The 24,216-nt window shown below is 41.6% G+C and overlaps 1 protein-coding gene across 8 annotated transcripts in view; it reads left to right on the top strand.

Annotated features, from left to right (window-relative positions):
- The window catches only part of LOC115588019 (uncharacterized), a 32,562-nt gene extending 8,854 nt beyond the window's left edge, over positions 1-23,708 (top strand). The window contains exons 7-12 of one of the 8 annotated variants that reach the window (XM_030428246.1): positions 3,290-3,631; positions 3,729-4,016; positions 6,824-6,925; positions 18,801-19,277; positions 20,165-20,209; positions 20,342-23,708. In XM_030428246.1, the coding sequence (XP_030284106.1) occupies positions 3,290-3,631; positions 3,729-4,016; positions 6,824-6,925; positions 18,801-19,277; positions 20,165-20,209; positions 20,342-20,520 (1,433 nt within the window). In that variant the 3' untranslated portion in view covers positions 20,521-23,708. The other 7 variants (XM_030428249.1, XM_030428250.1, XM_030428252.1 and 4 more) reach the window with 7 other exon arrangements.
- The last annotated feature ends 508 nt before the right edge of the window (positions 23,709-24,216 follow it).

Genomic DNA, 24,216 nt, shown 5'->3' with positions numbered 1-24,216 from the left:
CCACCCATATCCCTCTGCACCGGCCCCTTCTGAACCCTCCCGCGAGTGGTGAGCCCACGGGAGGGCGGGCCCACGTTGCTCGTTCGGGCTGCGCCCGGCCGGGTCCAGTGGGCAGAGACCCGGCCACCAGGCGCTCGGCTGCGAGCCCCAACCCCGGGCCTGGCTCCAGGGTGGGGCCCCGGTGACGCCGATCCGGGCGACGTGCACGTCCTTGGTAGTATAACTTTCATCAGGGGCGAGTGAACCGATCTTAGTCTGACCCGTCACCTAGGACCTGTTTGCCTTGGGAGACCCTACCAGGGGCATTAAGCCCCGGACAACATAGCTCCTCGGATCATTCAGGTGCTCAAACCCCTCCACCACGATAAGGTGCCGGTTCAAGGAGGAGCCTCTGATAAATGCAGAAGCAAAAACACTTTTGTAGCCTAAATTATGAAATTACGCGTTTTCAGTGCATATTCAACTAAACGTTAACACAAGAAGCATATTCTTTTTTTCTTTTTTTGGCACATATCTAAATAAATTAAATGTATCCAATAAAAGAAATGCGTGTTTGTGTTATTATGGGCATAGCTTGCTCTGCAGTTTCTGGCTCAAGGGTGTCAAATCCTTGAATTCCCCAAATCTGTTCGGAGAAAGTCAGCAGCACCTGCTGCTCAATTGAAGACAGGGGATGTCCTCTGTCGGTCCACCACCTGTTTTATTTGCCGAGGTTTTATTATAAGCCATTTTTTCTTTTGCTCTTCTTCTTACATCTTGCCATCCCCTCTTAAATTCATCAGCCGTTCTTCTTGTTTTGCTGACAGCATTAACTTTGTCACAGATATCCTCCCATATTTCCTCCCGTTTCTCCTGGATATATTAATGTTTCCTTGTTGTAACTCGTGAATATGTGTGTTTGCCTCCTCCACTAACACCTCCAATTCAATAGCTTCAAATTTCATCTTTAGTTTGCGCCCACTCTCTCCCACATTCTCCATGGTGAAAACTAGTAACACACGCAAAAACCTCATTTAAATCTTAGCAATCTTAGTTGATCACCCACAACACGCAAACCAACAGCGCGTGCAATCTTTTAGCGCACGCAAGCAATTTAGCGCCCCTTATCTGGGATCTTAGTAAATCAGGCCCCCAGTTGACAGGATTGTAGTAGTAGTTTATGCAAATTACAGGTGTATGAATATGTAAGGCGCCTCGGGCAGAACCATGGGTGCAGATCTGATGTCAGGATTGGGGGAACACAAAAGTGATTTTTTTTTTTTGCCTGTAACTGATCATGTTTTTATGATGCCAGTTATGCTGGTAAACAGTTCTAAAAAAACACAGTTCTAAGAGAATCTAAAATGTGAAGAATGTGAAGGCTGAAAATACATTTATTAATTTTTTAAATAATTTAGGGTATTTCAATTCATGACAATTCATGTTTTTCAGAAATTGGGGGGGACATGTCCCCCCCGTGATCTGCATCCATGGGCAGAACATTAATGATGACAGGTAGAGAGTGATGCACGTCTCCTCAGGCCTCAGTTTGCATGTTATCTGATTGTTGCATGTTATCTGATTGTAAAACAATTTAACATATTTAATCCTGATTATTTGTCCGTAGCTGATTCACGATCGACTGCAAAATAATCGCACATTTTTTAAAATCTGCTCTAAATGAACCTTAAAGTATCATTGTTCAAGTTTTAATGCTCTTATCAACATGAGAGTGCACAAGTCTGCTCTGTTCAAACGTATGCTTATTATTATTGTTATTATTATTATTATCATTGTTGTTATTGAAGCAATCCAGAACAAACAACGACCTCAGAGGTCCTACAAGCTCAACAAATCTGCTGAGAGCGAAACACCAGATGAACACACTGACCTGAACGTAACATTAATCAGTAATATTAACACAATGTTGTGTCCAAATTCACACTTTTAAAGTTTAACTACAGTGTTAATCGACCTTAAAGCTGCAGCCACACATTTAGCCATCGATTGCATTTGCTTGGCTGTAAACTGGATGTGTGATCATTGATTTGTTTCTGCACAGACAGGCAGAGTTCAGGGCAGCAGGGGGACATCAGTCTTTAAGTGCTTTTATTACTTAATCTCCTTTGTCTAGTTCAGGCCTTGAAGGCTTCTCATCCTCTTCTGAACCAGTGAAAAACTTTGGAAGAGCTTTGCTTTTTTTGTGGTTAAAACTTGTCATGCAGTTACAATTAACTTCTCATCATGAAAACCATCAGTGTGTTTTGCAAGATATGACAGGTATAATACTCGCCGTGGGTGATGTTTATATCAGGGTTTTTATTGTTTCTGTGAGGTGACAGTATCTGAGGAAGAAGATTAGGGCCGCTGTAAAAACCAACAGAGTTCTGACTTATTTTCCCTGTAAATTCTAACCATGTTTTAATCAGAATTATTAGAATCTAAACTCAAATAACAATTTCTCAGAACTCAGAGATTAAAAATTAATCTTTCAAAATTCCAATCACTGTCATGTTTTCTGAAATATAGTCCCATGGTGGTCCCCACAGTGGTTACTGGATGTAACTTCAGTTCTATGAGTTCTTGTTTAGCTCTCCAACTTCAACCAATGTCATTGCAGCGACAGTAAAGCACATTATATATAGCCAAACATGACACCTGTCCTCACCCAGACTAATTATTGATATGATATGAAACAAGGTGTGATTGGCAAAGGACAAAGAAGCAGGAAAATATACTGCACACCTTCTGTGACGCTCACTGTGCAGCTGGCTCTAGAGGCAGTATTTTCTAACCATGTCGTGGGAGTTATTCTTATGCATTTTAGAATAATGTCACGTGCCAGGTCATGTAAGGGGTAGACTACAGAATGTATACTTGTCAAAAGGAAAATAGGAACTCCACTATGTCTCTCTTTACATTTATTTTGTCCTGTTGTCGGCTTCAGCTAAGAAAGAAATAGTTTGCCCCACACGTCCAAAATTCTTAGAACACATCAGATAACCTTCCACAACGACTGCAAGCTCTTTGGTGGAGCTGCGGAGTGACATGAAGACATGAATCAGAGGCACAAAAAACTTTGACAGCTGTGAGCGGTCATTATGTTTACCAATACCCGACCGTGCCTTGCTGTCCCCCCCAAAAAAAGTAGATTCGCATGATTTCCAAGAGCCTCATTTTAAGGTAGGAAAAGCTGGATTTATGGATTTATCCTGTAAATCACACCCCTGGTTTACTGCTGTGACATTCTCAGTGTTTTGGTGGCACTCATCATTTCACTTTATGCTGATGACAATATTTTCTATTCTAGCACACATTTCAGGTCTGATCTCAGAACAGCTTCTCAGTGCAGCTGTTGGAGGATCCGTCCTGATTCCTTGTTCTCTTCCTGGTAATCCACTGAGGTTTTACTGGCAGGAGGACCAGTCTCCGAACCAATTGTGTCACTGGGACGGTGGGAAAACATTGCCAGGATGTGACAAATACAACGGCAGGTTCCAAGCCTTCACTTCTGAGTTTAGTTCTGGAAACATTTCCATCAGACTTGACAACATTTCTCCTGAAGATGATCAGAAAGCATTCTTTGCCTACGTTAAATTTGATAAGCAGACACAATCTGAACGACGGTGTGAGTCCATGCTGCAGGTTTCAGGTAATTTGAGAAGCTTCTTTACACCAAACTTCAATAAATCTCTCCTCATATCAAAGTGCTGTAAATGTCTCAGTTGTTCTTTCTGTCACACTCACAGCTCCCTACCAGGATCTGGTCCTGACGGTTAACAACACAACCAACAGTGCAACCTGCAGAGCACGAGGAGGATACCCTGCAGCTCAGGTATCATGGAAGGGTCTGAACAGATCCAGTGATGAAGAGCAGGACCTGCAGGATGCTGAGACGTCCCCACAAAAGGATCCAACAGAGAAAACCTTCTCCTTCACAAGCTCTGTCAACGTTACGGGGTTAAAGTCTGTAACCTGCGTCGTCTACAACCCTCACTCCCACGAGACCAGAACCAGAACCAAAAAGATCGGCGCTGGTGAGAGATCATTCAGATCAATTCATGTGGCCTGGAAGCATCTTCAGGGATGTTTATTTAATCATAGTTAAACTGTAAGGAACTGGTTTGAATTAATTATTACTTGTTTGATTTGACATTTGACAAATCTGTTTAACCTGGTTTTATTCCTGGAAATCAATATAAAGTTATTAGTGGCGTCAACAATAATTGATTTGGCGATGCATCGCAATGCGGGGCATGCACGATTCAACATCGATGCGGCAACGTGCCATAATCGATTATGTCACTGTTTATTTTCTGGCCTCGAGTGGACAATAAAGTTGTGAAGTTTCAATTACCTCCGGGGGCATTTCCGGAGCAACGTTGCAATGACATGAGCAGCCTGTAGCTACATGCTAAGTGGCAGCACTAGCTAGCATAACAACAACACTAAAGAATCAAGAAGCGCGGAGGGAGATGACCGCGATAGACGGGTAATTAAAAACGCACCCAAAGCTTGGAAAGCGGACATCTGGGGCCTGTTTCAGGAAGCAAGTTTAACAAACTCTGAGTCAAAACCTGAACTCTGAGTTGACTTACCCTGTTAAGTGAAACTCTGAGTTTTCAGTTCCAGAACAGCTGATCTGAGTTAGGTAAGTCGACTCTGAGTATGTTAACTCTGAGTTGAGCTTGTGCTTGACGACTAGTAATCCATCATCAATGGAGCTCCGATACAGTGATTCACCATGGCAACAGGGGAGAAAACAGGAAGCAGACATTTTCACAGTTTTAGATGCTGTCGTCTTTTCATTTTGGATTTAACATCACTTTCTTTTATATTAGCCTGTGAGGAAGTGGTTGAATGTTGTTAAATGATTTGTTTCATTTTATTTTAGGCCATTTTATTTTATTTAAATCAGCTGAAAATGAAATATAAAAACAGTCTCATGATGGCTGCTCACTTTGGTTTTATTTCACATATTAAACAAAGTTAAAGTTTATTCAGTGGATATTTTAACTTGTAGTAGCTTTTACCACCAACAGATGCTGTTTAACACACATCTGTGTCCTGACATCCTGCTGAGTAGTTGAACATGAAGTGGCGCTCACCTCCACCTGCAGCACGTCCGACAGAGGCAGAGGAGCTGGTCCTGAGTCAGGTCGCTGGGTGAGCAGAGGCTGAGGGCGTCACTCACCCCCAGGACCCAACATTAGAGGCAGACACACACTTACTGTCTACAGATTGAACTAGAAGTCATTTCATCTTATACTCAATGCGGCAGCAAACTACAAACACAGACTTTGAAATTATGTAGTTGTAAAAAATACAATAGGCTGAACTGATGGTTACTTCTGTAGCTATCTGTGGGAAATAAAGAAAGCCAAATGAAATGTGAGTTATTTCTCTTTTTCTGGCTGCTGGAAGGTGATTGATTAACCTGCGAAGTGATTTTAAAAAAAAAAGAAAAAACAAAGAGGATTGTTCAGATCTGAGAGCACGTCAGCGATGACGTGTAGCCTGATATTCGCTGTGCAGCCGGAGAATATAAATGACGGACTGATGAGAAGCGTTTGCTGTTCGGTTCAGTCCTCGTCGGGGAGTCAGAGCTCATCTAAATGAATCTAAATTCTCCTTCTGGTAAAAAATAATGTGAATTATTTCTGCTTCAACATGATGGGACTGAGAAGGGAAGGACAGCCGCTGTCAGACAGCTCCGTCAAACTCAGGGTTTCTTCAGGTGAACCTGCCAGTGAGCAGGTTCCGTTCACAGAGTCAGTTACCGCAGTAACAGACCCAGAGTTTAACTTAACTCTCTTTCTGGAACTGAAGACTCAGAGTTTCTCTTATCTCAGGGTTAACAAACTCAGAGTTTTCACAAAACCCTCTTTCTGGAATACCCCCCATGTCATCTGGATCTGGCCTGGGTGGTTGTTGTTACAATAGTGTGACTGTGATTACTGATTAATGTTTGCACAGGAGTTCAGGAAGTGCCCTGTCTTAGAGCTGCTATTTTACTGTGTGGTTACTGCTGGAAAAAGTTGGCTGTTATTGCTCTATTTAATTTCAAATGGTTCTAAAGCAGAGAGAAGACAAACATTTCTCATTCAAAGCACTGAAAGCAGTGATTTATGTTTACTTTTTCAGGTTTAAAAATGCCACATCCAACACCCTCTACCATTCAATTTTATTTTATTTAATGACATTTATGTCAAAGATACAGGAGAGTGATAATACACACATAGCAGCCAATAAAATCTGTTGTTCAACATCTAACTGCTTGTATAGCCTCATGACTGATGAAAAATTTGCCTTGTTGTGTGCAGTAGAATTGTGATGCATCGCAGTGCATCGTAGAATCGAATTGAATCGAATCGTTACCTGGTGAATTGTAATCAAATCGAATTGTGAGGGCAGTGCCATGCACACCCCTGAAAGTTATCCTAAACGTCTAATACCAGTCCAGCCCAAAGTCAGTACAAAGCTGTTGTTGAGCCACAGGCATGGTTTGGATCTCTTTTTAAAAGTTATAAGCTGCATTTAATTTAAAAATAAAACACCCAGAGCTGACTCTGGCTCTACAGCACAATACACTCAGAAATAATAACAACAAACACACTTAAAACAGACGAATAACAAAACAGTTTAACAGTTTTTCATTAAACTACATAGTTCTGGATTTGAAATCTTATTGGCTTGTGGCTCAGGAGAGAGGAGAAAGAGGAGAGAGTGGGGTGGTTTGTCTATATAATCACTCATTGGCTGTTGTAGGCTCTAGGGTGGGCATAGAAGCTCCTGTGCAGCAGGTCTAATCCTTTGTTAACCTGTTGTTTCTCCTGATTTACAGGCGAAAACGAGAAGATTTACATGGCTGCAATAGCTGTACCTGTTGTCCTCGTCATCCTTGTCATTGCTGGTGTCTACATCTATCTGCGGTACAAAAGTCAACGTGAGTGATCTTTGCTGATTTTCTTTTCTAACTTTTCTTTTCTGATCTGTTTTATGTTTCATCAACTCGTGGGACGGGATGAACTCAAGCACCAAACAGAAACCGTCTGACCTGATATGAATAAACACAACTAGGCTGAAACTGTAAAGTAGAGCTGAGTTTGTTCAGTCAGCAGAAAACATCTGGTCACTTCATACCCAATCTGACGTCGTACATGGTATGAAGAGAACTTCAGTCAGCGATTTTCAAACACTTCCTCTTATTTCTGGTCTGTATGTAGAGCGCCCGCCCGGTGCCCTCAGTCCAGAATGTCAAAGTCAACATAAAGCTTCGTTAAAAACATCCTGACATCGTGTTGAAGTCATTCACAAGCTACAGCAGCTACAACACAATATCATCACTCTGGTGGTTTGACTTTGCTGAAATACACTTCTTATTTCATTTCAGTCATGTCGTTTGGTTTATTTAGACAAACTTTAATCAATACTTTGATCAAAAATCAGTTCTAACCTCATCATGCTGATTCAGCAGCAGGGAACCATAAAACCTTGGTTTGATTTAGCAGAAATACACTCTTCATATAATTTTAACATTTATCTTCTCTACCCTCATCACACCGGTCCAGATCAACCTCAGGCTCAAATTCAAGATCCAGATCCATCCAACGAACCACCAGTCGAACATGATCCCCACGATGGAGCTCAAACTGAAGGTGAGCAGTTTCTTGTGTTGATGGCAGCGACTTAGTCTCACCAGAACAATCCATGAAGCAGATGATTAAAAATGCCAGCAGAGATTATTCAACCCTAATAACTAATTATTATCAAAGAATCTGAAGAATCAGAACCAGAAAATAGAAGCTTTCACTCACAGCCTGACTACCACAGTCAGTCTGGTTTGATTTGTACTGTAATGTCACCTATCCATGAAATGCATCACATTGGACAGCAGACTGAATCAAGAGTTAACAAGACATGGCGGCTTTTGTGCTGCCGTCTTGGCCAGGTCACTCTTGGAAAAGAGGTTTTAAATCTCATTGAGTTTTTCACCTGGTTAAATAAAGGATATTGATTGATTTGTCAATGGCCACAAGGCAGCGCTGTTGTTAACATGCTGTCGTACGTCACGCTCATGTGTCATGTTTCATCTGGTTAAAGCAGCAGAACTGCAGAAACATCGTGTTGTGATCTGCACCCCTGGACGTAGACTCTTTGATTTGTTTACACACTCAGTCATGTTCACCAGGCCACGCCTCCAAAGGTCTGATAACCAATTACAGATGAACAGGAAGTGATTACAAAGACAGATGGACAGTGTTGCAGTTAGAAGACGCCACAGTACATGAAGATTTAGTTCATTACTCCATAGATCAACATTAACCACTGGCAACATTCCTACAGCCTAATTCAAATGAAATCAATAATCTCTCATCAATTGTGCCTCTGCCATAAAGATGTAGATGCAGCAGAACCTGCCCAAGACCCAGTTCTGGAGGAGGGTGAGCTGCATTTAGTTGATAACAGCGAGCTAGTTTGGAAATGCCAACTGAGATCATTCAAAGATAATAACTCATAAAAACAACAATAATAATATCAGTTCATGTCTCTCTTTCTCTTTCTAACCTCTCAGCAGCTGATGCACCTGATGAAACTGTTTCACTGACTGGGACTGGAGCTGCTTATCGCCGTCGCACAAAGTCGAGCGAGGACGCTGCTGCTTCACCAGAGAAAGAAAATCTGTTGAAGTGAAATGAAGACGGTGCCTCAGATTGAGTCAGAAGTGTTTATGACAACCTGGATCAGAACTGAGTCAGGGAGGCAACAACCTGAAGAACTACTGCACATAGACTAAAATGATCCTTGAAGACTTGATCAGACAAACTCAGGTCCATTAAACTGTGGTCCATTAGCTGTTAGTCAAACTCTGGTGCTGAATAAACAACCCGACAAAGCAAACGGACCAACAACAGTATGTTGGGATAGTTCTGAGTGTTTCTTCTCTGGTGTCACAAACAGCTGCCAGCTGGACTGTGGTTCTGGAGAAGATGATCTTTTCTTAAATATGGCAACTTTTATCAACCACATGAAGAATTTCCCGTCTCAGAGGACTGAACAAAGGTCCGTTTATTTCCACACACAGACTCGACCTTATCGCCACAATGAAGGCTCACATCTATTATACCATGGTCTGGGGGAATACTCAATTCTGATTGGCTGCAGGGTGTCCATTAACCCCTGATATATGGACACCTACTAAGTAGTTCCAGTCAAATTGACTGTTCACCGCTGTAAATCAATGCACTAGCTGGCGTATCCAATCTGAATATGTTATTTCCAGCACTGAGTGCAGTCTGTCAGTCCTTCAGTGTCTTATCCTCTGAACACCACAGGATGGCGACTGTAACACACAATCTGCAGAAAGTTCACTTCCCCTCTAAACTTACTGATACGCGAATAATCTCACATCCCGTTCACTGTTCAGCTCTCTGCTTCAGGCTGCGGCCACAGTAACGTTACACACGGCCGGTCATTTGTTTGTGAAAATCTTGCTGTTGATTTGGGGACAATGACATGACTGGTTAGCTAGCTAATCATGTTAGCTAGCATACTGTCAAATTATATTTACTGTTTGTCAACCGTACGCAATGTTATTGACTTTGAATCTTGCTAGCATAGCGTTAGCTTTCTGGCTCATCGCTGAGCGGACGAGAATATCTCCCGTTGCCGAGTCGTATCTATGATCCGTCCTATTTACTGGAGGAGTGAACAAGGTTTCTGTTGCATAAGAATCTTACGGGAGATTAATGACTGTTCCAGGTATTAGTCAAACCCTCAGGCGTTACCAGGGAAACTTAGTTATGGCTTGTGAAAAACTTTATATTTTGATTGTAAAACACATGAAAATGTAAATTAATGGTCCGAATTTCTTTTCTTTGTCAAGTGACCATGGTATAAGCGGGATAATGCCCTTCAAGGTGTCCATAATACAGGAGTTAATGGACTTCGCGGAGGCAACCGTTCTTAGGCCTCCGCATCGTCCATTTACTCCTGTTTATGGACACCTCGAAGGGCATTATCCCTTACTTAGTTCACACTGAACCAAGCAGCTCCATCTGAAAGGCACTAAACTGGGTCCAGTTTATATAAACAGCCTGTCGGCCAAACGGAACCAAAAGTGGTGTGACGGTACACATCATGACGTTGACATCCGTGTGTTTCTCAGTGTCACCTGTTAATCTGAACATGTACCTGCTGACTGTTTATAATCATATGGATGCTGTTCTGATGTGTTGTTATTGAGGTCCAGACCCACCAAACATCCTGGAAGGTGTCAAAGTTACGTTTTTTGCACTAAGTTACATAATTACATCGTCACCATCAGTGAACAGAACGCTGTCTACCTCTATCACTCACAGGGAGGGAGGATGTTTTCTGGGGAAAAGTTTTGGGCCGACCGTCGCTGTGATTCTTTTCAATACAAGTTAAAAGTTGGTAGGACAGACAGGATGACAGACAGGATGACAGACAGGATGACAGACAGGATGACAGACAGGACGACAGACAGGATGACAGACAGGATGACAAGTTTTTTCCTCATTTAAGCTCCCAAAGACACTTCCAGTTACCTCAGTACTGTGTTTTGGTCCTGTTACGTTGCTTTGTGGGTTGAGGTTTGGAACATTTCTTCTATGTTTGATGAGTGAAGGAATTATTTATCTGTCAGACTGAACACCATCAGACTGACACACTGCGGTCCACACTGACGCCAAACTGTCCTCCCTTATTATTATCAGGACATGATTCCCACCTGGAAAGTGCTGTGTGAACGGGTCTGTGGTCTGTCGATTTATTATGTTGTCTATTTATTTTTTTTTAGCTTTGAGTGTCCAGTGAGTGTTTCTGTATCATCTGTGTGTCTGAATGTTGGGGTTTGTGTTGAAGTGTTGGAATTTTTTAAAAAATTAAACAATGGTACTTGAAAAAGTATTTGATTTACTGTGTTGTCTTGTATTTCACTATAAAACTAAGTACAGAAATGGTCAGAAGAAGTTGTGCGTGAACCAGAATTGAGCGTAAAAACAGAATAATTAAGAATAAACCAAATGCTTCCACTCAAATGGAGAGAAGGAAAAGTGTGACCTGTGTGATCTGAGTTGAAGTCCAATATATGATTCTCACAGAGTCATATATTGCAAATCCTCTAAGAAGGCAGAGAGAGCATGGTGTGGTGAAAACCAAACATCAGCCTGGTTTCACACAATTTGGTCTGCAGATAAACCAGCTGACTGATATTTGTTTGGGAGCAGGGTATAAAATTAGATTTTTGACCTACATGCCAATGGCAGGTAGGCTTTGAAATTTTACCGGCCAAAATATGTTTTGACCGGCCACTGAAGTGTTCACAATTTATGACCTTAACCAACAGATTTCTTGAAGGAAACACTGAACTGCATAATAAGATAATTGTTAACTGTTAATTGCCCACTGATTGTTTTTTATTAGGGAACTATCTAAATTACTACTTCTTCCTCTTCCTCTACTACTCATAGTTGTGATTGGCAAAGTACAAAAAAGCAGGAAAATATACGGCTCCAGTTTGTCACTCTTTACATTTATTTTGTCCTGTTTCTGCTGCAGCTAAGAAAGAAATAGTTCGCCCCACGCATCCAAATTCTTTGAACACAATGTTTCCCCTAGATTTTTTTGTAGCAGCGGTGCTCTGAGTTGGTAACTGAGCGACACCAGGGGGGTCTGGAAGAAAATCTGAAAAATAACCCTTTAAATGGTGACTGCTGGTGAGATTTTCGAAAAATTAATTTTTTTGACATTGCTGCTTGAAAATATGAGCATTAGAGAACTTTTTTACCATTATTTTCTTTATTATTATATATCTTATGGAAACAGAATCTGTTTCAGAGGCCAGTGGGTCACATGACATGGAAGCTATCGAGAAAAAAATCATAATTTCTGCATATTAATATTCATATAAAATAGAGGAAGCACTAAAATACGATAAAAATAGCTGTGTTTCATTTCTCAAGTTTACTAAAACAATCTGCTGCTGGTTTGGAGTCACTGGGTCACATGACATGGAAGATATTGAAAAAACTGCAATTATTTTGTATTAATATATTTCTGCTAAGTAATTTAATGACGGTCCCTAAATCCGTCTCAGTGATTCAGCGTGGCTCTGGAGGTGAGCTTACCGTCCTCCTGCTGCTCACACTGGGCGAACCTCAGTAAAGTCTCAGCTGGACCCGAGTGAAGATCCACCGAATATCCAACCTGAAACTAACTTCATCACAGTTTGATGAGTCGCCTGTTGCATCCTTTGAATATGATGACGAGGATTTCAGTCACTCAACTTAAACGCTGACTTGTAGAAATTATACAAATAGCAGTAATGACAATAATAATCGATTTCAGGATAATTTAGGATGTAGTGCTTTCACTGTGTGCTACTTAAATTCGCCATTCGCCCGTGATATTACACCGACAAAAATCATGTTTTGGGGGGTTTTTTTTGCGACGGCGGCGCTGAAAATCCTGCAGTAGAATACATATAGGAGAAACACTGACACATCAGATAACCTTCTGCAATGATTGCAGGCTCTTTGGTGGAGCTTTGCTTTCACTGAAGTTCCATCGTGACAAATGAATGGACTCGCGGAGTGACATGAAGACATGAATCAGGGGCACAAAAACGTTGACAGCGGTGGCCGGTCATGATGTTTACCAATACCCGACCCGTGCCTTGCGCAACTTGATACATTTTCAAATGTTGAATGACGGTGGACAGCCAGAGACACATTTGAAACGCAATCAGTAGATCTGCTGTAGCAGTAAACTGTGTCTGTTTTACTGTTTGGCATTTATGTGGAAAGTTATATAGCAAAGTCTGCAAATTTCAGCAGCCTGCCAATGGCGTGTGACATATTTATTTTACACGCCAAAACATATTGATCCGATCCGCTGGAAACGTATACATGCAGGAGTTAATGCGACTATCAATCGAATAATCTACGTGGTGTAATTCGACTATGAGAAATCTGATCCGGTCCAATTTTAGTCAGACAAAGGTGTATACATGCATCTTAAAAATCTGTTCATAGTCGGACTAACGCAGTAATTCGGTTTTCTTGAGTGACATGTAAACACACTGACTGTTGGTGATGAACACTTCATCTGATGGAGGATCTACACTTTCCTCCTGGCAAGACGAATGCACAGATACCAGAGCACGAAAACAAACTGTTGAGACAAGACCAGGATTACAGGACATATTTCAGTCGCAGTTAACTGATGTGGATCACAGACTTTTCCAGCTGTTTGCTGCAGTGTTTGATCGCAGAGGGACGAGGAGACACGGACAAATAATATAAAGTCAGGTGAAGTTTTTTAGTCCACAGAACAGTTCTGGAGCTTCACAGTAAAACAGAGTTGCAGCATTTTGCTAAACAGCTGACGCAGCTGACACTTGATTTAAAACATGAATGGCTCCTGACAGCTCTCCTGGTGTAATGCAAGTTTTTGGAAGTGTTAGCCATCTTTTTTTTTTCTGTTTTACTGTGAAGCTCCAGAAATGTTTCTGGACTCTGAGACTTCACCTGACTTTATATCATCAGGAGGAGGAGACGAGGACTGGAGTGACTTTTATGGGGGAACTAATGTCGTCTCCTTTATTGTAAACTGTTTAAATTGACAGACTGTGTTACTGACATCCAGTAAACACAAAGTCCAGTCCTGCCTGTTTACAGTCGCTGCAGATGATCAAGGAGTGGCTCCTCCTTCAGACGGCACACTTGCATATTTGAGCTGCCTGCTTTCTGTTCACAGCGTCACAGGTGAAGGCGTGCGGTGGAGGAACAGCTGAGCTGTGAGACGATTTGATCTGGTAGGTGCTCTTTAATTTACAAACAGTCACATTTATTGGGATGGAGGGAAACAGGAAACACTGATGATACGATCGAGACTTTTGTAATATTATCTAATACTTCCTCATGATGTTTTTCTATATTTGCATTTCACATGTTTTAAAAGAACACAGTCACACCCGCTCACCCTGCTGTGACTCTGATCATGACAACACAGCTACTGTATCACATTCTTTATCTTTGTTTTTCAGTCCAGTCATGTCCTCCACCATCCTGCTGATCGTCCTTCTGTCTGGTGAGGAAACTGTTTCTTTTTAATAATTCATTCTTCGACTGAACAATTCAGGTACAATTGGTTCATCAAGTTTGAAGTATGCAGGAACGTATACACCTCTGGAATGACAAACGAAACGTGACAATCAAACGAGTCATAATTTGTTTGGCTGTAAACTGGATGTGTGATCTTTGATTTGATTCTGCAGGGCAGCAGGGTGTCATCATTCTTTAAGTGCTTTTATTATTTAATCTCTTTTCTCTATATTGGGCCTCGGAGGCTGCTCGTCCTCTTCTGATCAAATGAAAGAAACTTTGAAAGAGCTTTGCTTTTCTTGTGGTTAAAAACTGTCATGCATCCAAGTTTTATATGTGACCACAGATTCACTTCTCATTATGAAGTCGCTCAGTGTGTTATGCAAGATATAATGATATCTAATAAAAGCAGTCGGTGACCTGAAATGTACAAAGTTCATTTTATATCTATCAGCAGTGAAAAAGAACTTTACCTGGGGGAGAATAACTTATTCAAACACTGTCAATTGACTTCAGATAAGAATATAACTGAGGTAAATGTGGTGAATTTAATGTGATCCACACACCAGCAGCAGGATCAATAATGTCAACAGTGTTTATTTAGAGGAAGAAACAAATGAGTCTGTGAACCACGTGGCTGGTTTGTTAAGAAAATGTACAGTCAGAATCACCAGACACACCCGTTGTTGTGGCAGAGGGAGATTTTGTGTAACATGAACAGAGCCAGGTGAGCTAACATCTCATTGTTCTGTTCCACAAAGAGCGACGGGTGAGGATCAATACAGAGATATTGATACATATGATCCCAGACATCTCTGTTTCTAAGATATAGTAACAGATCGATATCTAAGATCAGTGAGGTAGTGTTGGTGTGTGCAGACACTCAGCTGACAGAAACTACTCGTACTTCCTCCTGTCATACTGTAGTCGTATGCAAACTACAGCTGTATGAATACGTAAGGCGCCTCGGGCAGAACATTAATGAATACAGGCATTGTGGCATTCAGCTACAACGTGTCTCAGCTTCAGCCACAACATGAGCGGTCAAAAACTATTTACCTGTCCGGGTGGAAACACCTGCCCGGGCAAAACGTTGGTTCCTATTTATAACATATGCACCAATTTATACAGTGGCACCTGGTAACATAAATTACAATGTAAACAATATTATGGCTCCTACAGGCATTTATATACAGATAGACAATGAAGCTTTTTCTGTTTTTTTTTTTACTGACTGTGAGAAAGTGCTGCCCGGCTCCTCAGGCCTCAGTTTGCAGGTTATCTGATTGTAAAACTAGCGCTGTCAGTCGTTTAACATAATTAATCCCGATTCATCTCATCGATTGTCCATAGTTGATCTTATCTCTTCTAAATGAACCTTTAAGTCATATTGTTCAAGTTTTAGTGGTCTTATCAACATGGGAGTGCACAAATCTGCTCTGTTCAAACGTTTCATCTATCTGAAAGCTGCAGCCGCACATTTAGCTCTCACTGTTGACAGTTTGTCTCATGAGGAGTTGTCCAGGCGTCTCTGTCGCAAACTATCCAGTGTGGTCAGCCTTTGGCGAGGAGGAGGAGGAGGAGGAGGGGGAGGAGGAGGAGGAGGGCTGTGTGTTGGTGGTGTTTGAGGCTCCACGTACTCTGGTAAGGTCAAGTTTGATTGTCAGACTGAACACCATCAGACAGACACACTGCTGGTTTTTCCATCCACACAGACGCTGTCTTGCCTCTGTATCTGTCATACAGACAACAAGGTTACAGACTCACTAGCATTTCCTCCTGTTTGTTTTTTATTTGACATCAACTCATCGGGTGCATGATGATAGGAGACAGAAATACAGTGAATATTATCACCTAGTCCAGGAAAAAGAAATCGAGTGATGGTGCCGTCAACAGGAGCGGCTATTTGTACGCAGGCTCTTTGTTCACACGTGGTCTGTGAGAGTTTCCAGTTGTTGTCTTGACGTTTCCATCAACAATAAAGCGGCTCTTGACTTCCTCGGATGGTCAGGAGATGAAGTTGCTCATGTTGGTTCTTGTATCTCGGCTGCTTTGTTCACCTTCCACATGTTGGTGTGAACAACGTCGGCAGTTGATCTGAATCTGAATGTTTGTATGTCAGGCTCAGAGTTTCTGTACATGGACGCATCTTCTCCTCGTGAAGTTAGTTTGTTGCTTTGTTTTACTTTTCTCTTCATATTGTTGGTTTTTCGGGATTTATTATTTCTCTTTCACTGACAAATATGTTTTCTTTTCTAGCACACATTACAGGTCTGATCTCAGAGCAGCTTCTCAAAGCCACTGTTGGAGGATCCGTCCTGTTCCCCTGTTCTCTCCCAGGATATCCACTCAGTCTCAACTGGTTTTACTGGCAAGAGGGCGACAATCTTTTTTTTCGATGGGAGAATGGGAAGGAAATAGAAATAAAAGACAACAAATACAAGGGCAGGTTCCAAGTCTTCACTCATGAGTTTAGTTCTGGAAATATCTCCATCAGACTTGACAACATTTCTGTTGAGGATGATAAGAACACATTCTTTACCTACGTTAATTTATATGATGAGCAGAAAAAAGTCACCAAACAGTCTCAAAAACAATGCATATTCACGCTGCAGGTTTCAGGTAAATTCAGAAGCTTCTTCACACCAAACCTCAATAAATCTCTCCTCATATCAAAGTGCTGTAAATGTCTCAGTTGTTCTTTCTGTCACACTCACAGCTCCCTACCAGGATCTGGTCCTGACAGTTAACCACACAACCAACAGTGCAACCTGCTCAGCACGAGGAGGATACCCTGCAGCTCAGGTATCATGGAAGGGTCTGAACAGATCCAGTGATGAACAAATGGACCTGCAGGATGCTGAGACGTTCCTGCAGCAGGCTCCAACAGAGAAAACCTTCTCCTTCACAAGCTCTGTCAACGTTACAGGGTTAAAGTCTGTAACCTGCATCGTCTACAACCCTCACTCCAACAAGACCATTAACAAAACTATGGAGTTGGTGGAGATCAACACTGCTGGTGAGAGATCATTCAGATCAATTCATGTGGTCTGGAAGCATCTTCAGGGATGTTTAATTAATTACAGTTAAACTATGAAGAACTGGTTTAAATGAATTATTACTTGATTGATTTGACATTTGACAAATTAGTGTAACCTGTTTTTATTCCTGGAAGTTAACATAAAGTTATGAAAGGCTCAGAAAGGTTATAAGCTGTCAGAAGCTCTGCAAGTGTTTCTGGATAACGTCCCTGGAGCTGATTGTGATCGTTCAGACAATTCTTGTGAACCACGACATGTTTCAGCAGCGTCCCAGAAGCATCACTGAATACTGATGATACATAAAACATAAACTGATATCTGTCTCTTCAGATCCTCCTGGTGTGTGGATCACAACGCCAACCTTCTCTACTCCTTCCCAGGGTGAGTAGTATTTTGTTAAACTATGTAGTTCTGGATTTGATTTTGCTACATGATGCACCAATCATCTGGAGGCTGGTTGTTAGTGGCTCAGGAGAGAGGAGAAAGTGGAGAGAGTGGGTGGTTTCTCTATATAATCACTCATTAGCTGTTGTAGGCTCTAGGGTGGGCATAGAAGCTCCTGTGCAGCAGGTCTAATCCTTTGTTAATCTGTTGTTTCTCCTGATTTACAGATGAAAACGGGAGGCATCATTTTCTAATAATTGCAGCTGTTGTCCTCTTCATCATCCTCATCCTCATCCTTGCTGGTTTCTGTCGGTGGTACAAAAGTCAATGTGAGTGATCTTCACTGATTTTCTATTTTAACTGTTGTTTCATGTTTCATCAACTCGTGGGACGGGATGAACTCAAGCACCAAACAGAAACCGTCTGACCTGATATGAATAAACACAACGAGGCTGAAACTGTAAAGTAGAGTTGAGTTTGTTCAGTCAGCAGAAAACATCTGGTCACTTCATACCCAATCTGACGTCGTACATGGTATGAAGAGAACTTCAGTCAGCGATTTTCAAACACATCCTCTTCTTTCTGGTCTGTATGTAGAGCGCCCGCCCGGTGCCGTCAGTCCAGAATGTCAAAGTAAAACCAGAAATAAAGCTTCGTTAAAAACATCCTGACATCGTGATGAAGTCAGTCACAAGCTACAGCAGCTACAGCACAATGTCATCACTCTGGTGGTTTGACTTTGCTGAAGTACACTTATTTCATTTAATTTCAGTCATGTCGTTTTGGTTTATTTAGACAAACTTAAATCAATACTGATCAATAATCAGTTCTACCCTCATCACACAGGTCCAGTTCCAGGACCAGTTCTAGAACTGAACCCAGAACCAGACGTCCCTAATCTCCAAGATGCAGTTCAAGAAGAAGGTTTATTATTGATAGAGGCGACCTAGTTTCACCAGAGCTGTCCATGAAGATGATTTAAATCTAATTATGAATTATTATTATGATAACAACTAAAAATGCTAATAGTAATAATAAGCACAGTGATGGTTTGGTTTCATTGGAATTCACTCTACAGATTCAATCACAAATCAGTTCTACCCTTATCACGCAGCTCCAGATTTAAATCCAGATGCAGCTCGAGAACCAGTCGATCCTAATCCCCAAGACCCAGTTCAAGAAGAAGGTCAGATGTTTTTTGTTGTAGCGAGCTAGTTTCACCAGAGCAATCCGGGATGGTTTATTTTGTTCTACCTTTATCACACAGCTCCAGCTCCAGATCAAGCTCCAGGTCCAGATCAAGATCAGGATCCAGATCAAGCTCCAGGTCCAGATCAAGATCAGGATCCAGATCAAGCTCCAGGTCCAGATCAAGATCAAGATCAAGATCAAGATCAAGATCAAGATCCAGATCAAGCTCCAGGTCCAGATCAAGATCAGGATCCAGATCAAGCTCCAGGTCCAGATCAAGATCAAGATCAAGCTCCAGGTCCAGATCAAGATCAAGCTCAAGGTCCAGATCAAGATCAGGATCCAGATCAAGCTCCAGGTCCAGATCAAGATCAAGCTCCAGGTCCAGATCAAGATCAGGATCCAGATCAAGCTCCAGGTCCAGACCAAGATCAGGATCAGGATCCAGATCAAGCTCCAGGTCCAGATCAAGATCAGGATCAGGATCCAGATCAAGCTCCAGCCAACCAACCACCAGCCGAACATGATCCCCAAGATGGAGCTGAAGCTGAAGGTGAGCAGTTTCTTGAGTTGACAGCAGCGAGCCAGTTTCACCAAAACAATCCATGAAGCTGATGATTACAAATGCCAGCAGAGATTTTTCAACTCTAATAACTACTAATTATCAAAGAATTTTTAGAATCAGAACCAGGAAAATGCAACTTTCTCTCACAACCTGACTACCACGGTCAGTCTGGTTTGTCACCTATTGTATGACAGACTACATAGAGATCATCAATTGCTTCAGGGTGTCGGGTCAGGACACTATTATAATGTTCAGGAGAGTGCATTAATAAGAAGCAGAGTCCTTTAATACACTTCCAGCTGTTTATCAGCGTTTGTGGATGAGTGTGTTTGGTTGCTGCAATATAAATACAGACTGATCAGAAAAGTACAAATTAAACATAAAATACACCGAGCTAGATTTATATCTTTAACAAGATGACAACTAAAATACAGCTCCAGATTAGTTATGAACTTAAAGTCAGCATTAATCAATTAAACCTGAATGAGCATTACTCTATAGGCCTCGATGCAACATAAGATGGACATACACTGTGAATGATCGATTAGCATTCAGTATGCAATGTAAACAACAGAGATTAGCAATACAGCAACATAACCTCTGAGGCTATTGCTAGTTAGCGGCTAGGTCCACGTCACTCATTAGCAGCTAATTGTTCATCGCATTATACAAACCAAAAGAAAAACTACAGCAAAGTCATCAAAATAGACTCATGGATAAACACAAACATCAAGAGTGTAACACAACAGGAAAAACACAGAAACGTACATCTTAAGAGACGCACACACCAATGATTATTCAGCCGGTCTGTGTCTCATTTAATTTAAATGAAACTGATACTTTAATCTCTAATCAATTGTGCCTCTGCCATGAAGATGCAGACGCAGCAGAACCTGCCCCAGACCCAGTTCAGGAGGAAGGTGAGCTGCATTTAGCTGATAGCAGCAGCTAGTTTGGAAATGCCAACTGAGATCATTCAAACCTAAGAACTCATAATAATAAAATAATGATAATAATAGTTAATGTCTCTCTTTCTCTTTCTAACCTCTCAGCAGCTGATCCATCTGAGGACACTGTTCTACTATCTAAGGATCGAGCTGTGTTTCACTGTCAGACAAAGACGAGTGAAGGTACTGCAGACTGCGACACCTGTGAGGACGCTGCTGCTTCACCAGAGAAAGAAAAACTGCTGGAAAAAGAAAATGGAAATGAAGACAGCGCCTCTGATTGAGTCAGAGTGTTTATGAGAACCTGGATCAGAACTGAGTCAGGGAGGCAACAACCTGAAGAACTACTGCACATGGACTAAACTGATCCTTGAAGACTTGATCAGACAAACTCAGGTCCATTAAACTGTGGTCCATTAGCTGTTAGTCAAACTCTGGTGCTGAATAAATAACCGGACAAAGCAAACAGACCAACAACAGTATGTTGGGATAGTTCTGTGTGTTTCTTCTCTGGTGTCACACAGAGCAGCCAGCTGGACTGTGGTTCTGGAGAAGATGAGGATAAAAACCGCGTTTCTTTACTAAGTCTGGCAACTTTTATCAATCCACATGAAGAATCTCACGTCTCACAGGGACTGAACGAAGGTCTGTTTATTTTCATACACAGAATCCACATTATCTCCACAATGAAGGCTCAACTTTGTTTGTTCACACTGAACCAACAGCTCCATCTGAAAGGTGCTCAACTGTGTCCAGTTTATTTAAACAGCCTGTCGGCCAAGCAGAACCAGAAGTGGTGTGACGGTACACATCATGATGTTGACATCCGTGTGTTTCTCAGTGTCACCTGTTAATCTGATCACGAACCTGCTGACTGTTTATAATCATATGGATGTTGTTCTGATGTGTTGTTGAGATCCAGACCCACCAAACATCCTGGAAGGTGTCAAAGTTACGTTTTTTGCTCTAAGTTACATAATTACATCGTCACCATCAGTAAACAGAACGCTGTCTACCTCTATCACTCACAGGGAGGGAGGATGTTTTCTGGGGGAAAGTTTCAGGCCGACCGTCACTGTGATTCTTTACAATACAAGTTAAAAGTTGGTAGGACAGACAGGACGACAGACAGGATGACAGACAGGATGACAGACAGGACGACAGACAGGATGACAGACAGGATGACAGACAGGATGACAGACAGGATGACAACTCTTTTCTTCAATGTTACCAAAGACACTTCCAGTTTCCTCAGTACTGTTGTTTGGTCCTGTTACATTACTTTTTGGGTTGAAGTTTGGAACATTTCTCTGTTATTTGATGAGTGAAGGAATTATTTATCCATCAGACTGAACACCATCAGACAGACACACTGCGGTCCACACTGACGCCAAACTGTCCTCCCTTATTATTATCAGGACATGATTCCCACCTTGAAAGCGCAGTTTGAACAGGGCTGTGGTCTGTCGATTTATTATGTTGCCTCCTATTTATTTTATTTTTTATTGAGTGTCCAGTGAGTGTTTTTGTATCGTCAGTGTGTCTAAATGTTGGGGTTTGTGTTCAAAGTGTTGGGATTTTTCTGATAAACGATGGTGCTTGAAAATGTATTTGATTGACTGTATTGTCTTGTGTGTCACTTTATTATATAAAACTAAGTACAAAAATGGTCAGAAGAAGTTGTGTGTGAACCAAAATTGAGAACAAACAGAATAATTAGGAATAAACAAAATGCTTCCACTCAAATGGAGAGAAGGGAAAGTGTCACCTGTGTGAACTGAGAGAACTGAAGTCCGATATATGACCCTCGTGAGCAAAGAACTAATCCTCTATTTACATGTGCAAGAGGGCAGAAAGAGAAAAACACTGAGCTTAATCTGATGATCTCACATTATTTAAAAGTGTACAACCGTTCATCTGTGAACTTCCTTAACGTTCAAGGCCTTAAAAAGAAACTCAAACCACTTGCTGTCGTGTCTCCCTGGTTTAAGATTCCCAAACAACTTTTTCATATAGAAGACAATGATGACCATCAAGATAATCTAAGGGTGGAGCGATGAACTGAGTGTAGTGGAGTGAGAGTGGAGACAGAGGCATGTCTTTAGAAAACATCACCTCAATCCAGGACGGATACAAACAGCTTTAATTAGCCATTTCCTGTAGAACATCAGGGAAGTAGTTCTGTGTTTGTGTTAATAACCATTTCTTTGTCTTAGCTTGCTAACAAGTTCCGTCCCATTGTCTTTTCCACTTATCCGTGAGGGTCCCAGGATGTTGCTGCATTTTTCCCGCTAAGGGGTTGTGATGCTTACTGAAGCCAAATCCAGTTTTATGGGCGAAGGCCAGGGTACACCCTGGATGAGTTGCCAGCTCATTGCAGGACCCTTACTGATGGCAGTGGCTGCCACACAAGGTGCCAACTGCACATCAGGAGCAACTTTGGGGTTCAGTATCTTGCTCAAGGATACTTCATCATGTAGCACAGTCTCGCCCCAGGGGAGCCGGGATTCAAACCAGTCACCTGCTGCTAACAAGTGTATTGATATAAAATTTAAAATGGCTTTATGTGCAGGACTGTATTATCAGCATATAGACAGGCGTTATAGTTTGTTACAGAGGATGTAATATTGTTAATATAGCTTGTGAAAAAGACAGGACCGAGTATTGAACCTTGCAGAACCTTTAGACGATGGTAAAAACACGGAGAGATCGTTTCCTTCAGTCACACGTTGTTGTCTGTGAGACAGGTAGTTCTTGAACCAGTTACAGGAATTACAATCAAAACCAACATCACTTAACCTCTGTATTAGCAGACGATGGTCAACAGGATCAAAAGCTTCTGTCAGATCCACAGAGAAGGCAGCACAGTTTTCACTTCATCAATGACAGGACCATGAAGCCCAACACTGAAAAAGCGGGGCCCCGATTTTATTCTGGCACTGTGCACATCACTGACCTGCTGTAAATCCAGACTTTGATCATATAATTGCAACTTTATAGCCTCATGTGAGGCAGCAGGTGTGATGAGTGCTTGGTGCAGGCCTGTGAGTCCCATTTTTATGCTCCATAGCAAACTGAAACCATTTTTTCCAACTGGCATCACTGATGAGTGGTTTAATTAAGACTGTGCAGCTGTTTAGTCCCAATCCCTTGAGTCCTCTTCACATTATGTGTGTGGAGACACTCTTACTTTCTAAATTTTATAACACCATCATTAAATCCATCTCATAATTGTGAACTTCAGACGAGTGATATCAAAGTGACCTTGATACGTGACACGTTTCTGTTTATCATTTGGTGACTATGTTAACGCTTGGTTTGTGGGTCTGTTTATGTGTATCCTACTCTGTGACACACTGATCCTACAGTAATAACTACATACAGTACAAATTGTGTTCTTTTGGGCCGGGATCTCCAGCCCCTTTTGGTTTGTTCTGTTAAACTTGTAAACAAATAAACTTTGAATATTTCATTTAAAATATGTCTCTGGTGTCCTTTTATATATCGTGATCTCTGTGGGGAGATGGTGTGCAGACAGGCTGTAACAGCTGCTACTTTGATTAATACATAATTTAAAGACGTCACTGCTTCTAAAGCTCCTATTGTTCATTATCTAATAACATCTACTATCAAACAGCTTGGTCACAGGTATGTTTTGTAGCTAATAATTGCACTGTGGGTGCAAATCTTTCCATTCGGCCTCATTATATCTTCGTATGTCTTTCTTAGTTTTCTTCTTCCTTCTGTTGCTGTTTTTCTGAGAAAATGTGCAGGACTCATCGTGATATTCTCATGTGACTAACTGGGTTCAGTACTTTGTGCAGCTTTATTTTTGCTCCTCTAACAGAAACCAATAACTTACATATACATAACTATACGTATCTGAAAGAGGAAGTGGTCTGTTGGTGCAGCGATGTCTCTCGTGTACGTACATCAGTCTGTCTGACACCTTTTGCATCATTGACAGTTTCGTGTGCAGG

The sequence above is a fragment of the Sparus aurata genome, chromosome 9 (assembly GCF_900880675.1).
Source record: "Sparus aurata chromosome 9, fSpaAur1.1, whole genome shotgun sequence".
Lineage (NCBI taxonomy): Eukaryota > Metazoa > Chordata > Actinopteri > Spariformes > Sparidae > Sparus > Sparus aurata.
This window is presented reverse-complemented; position numbering and strand designations above follow the sequence as displayed.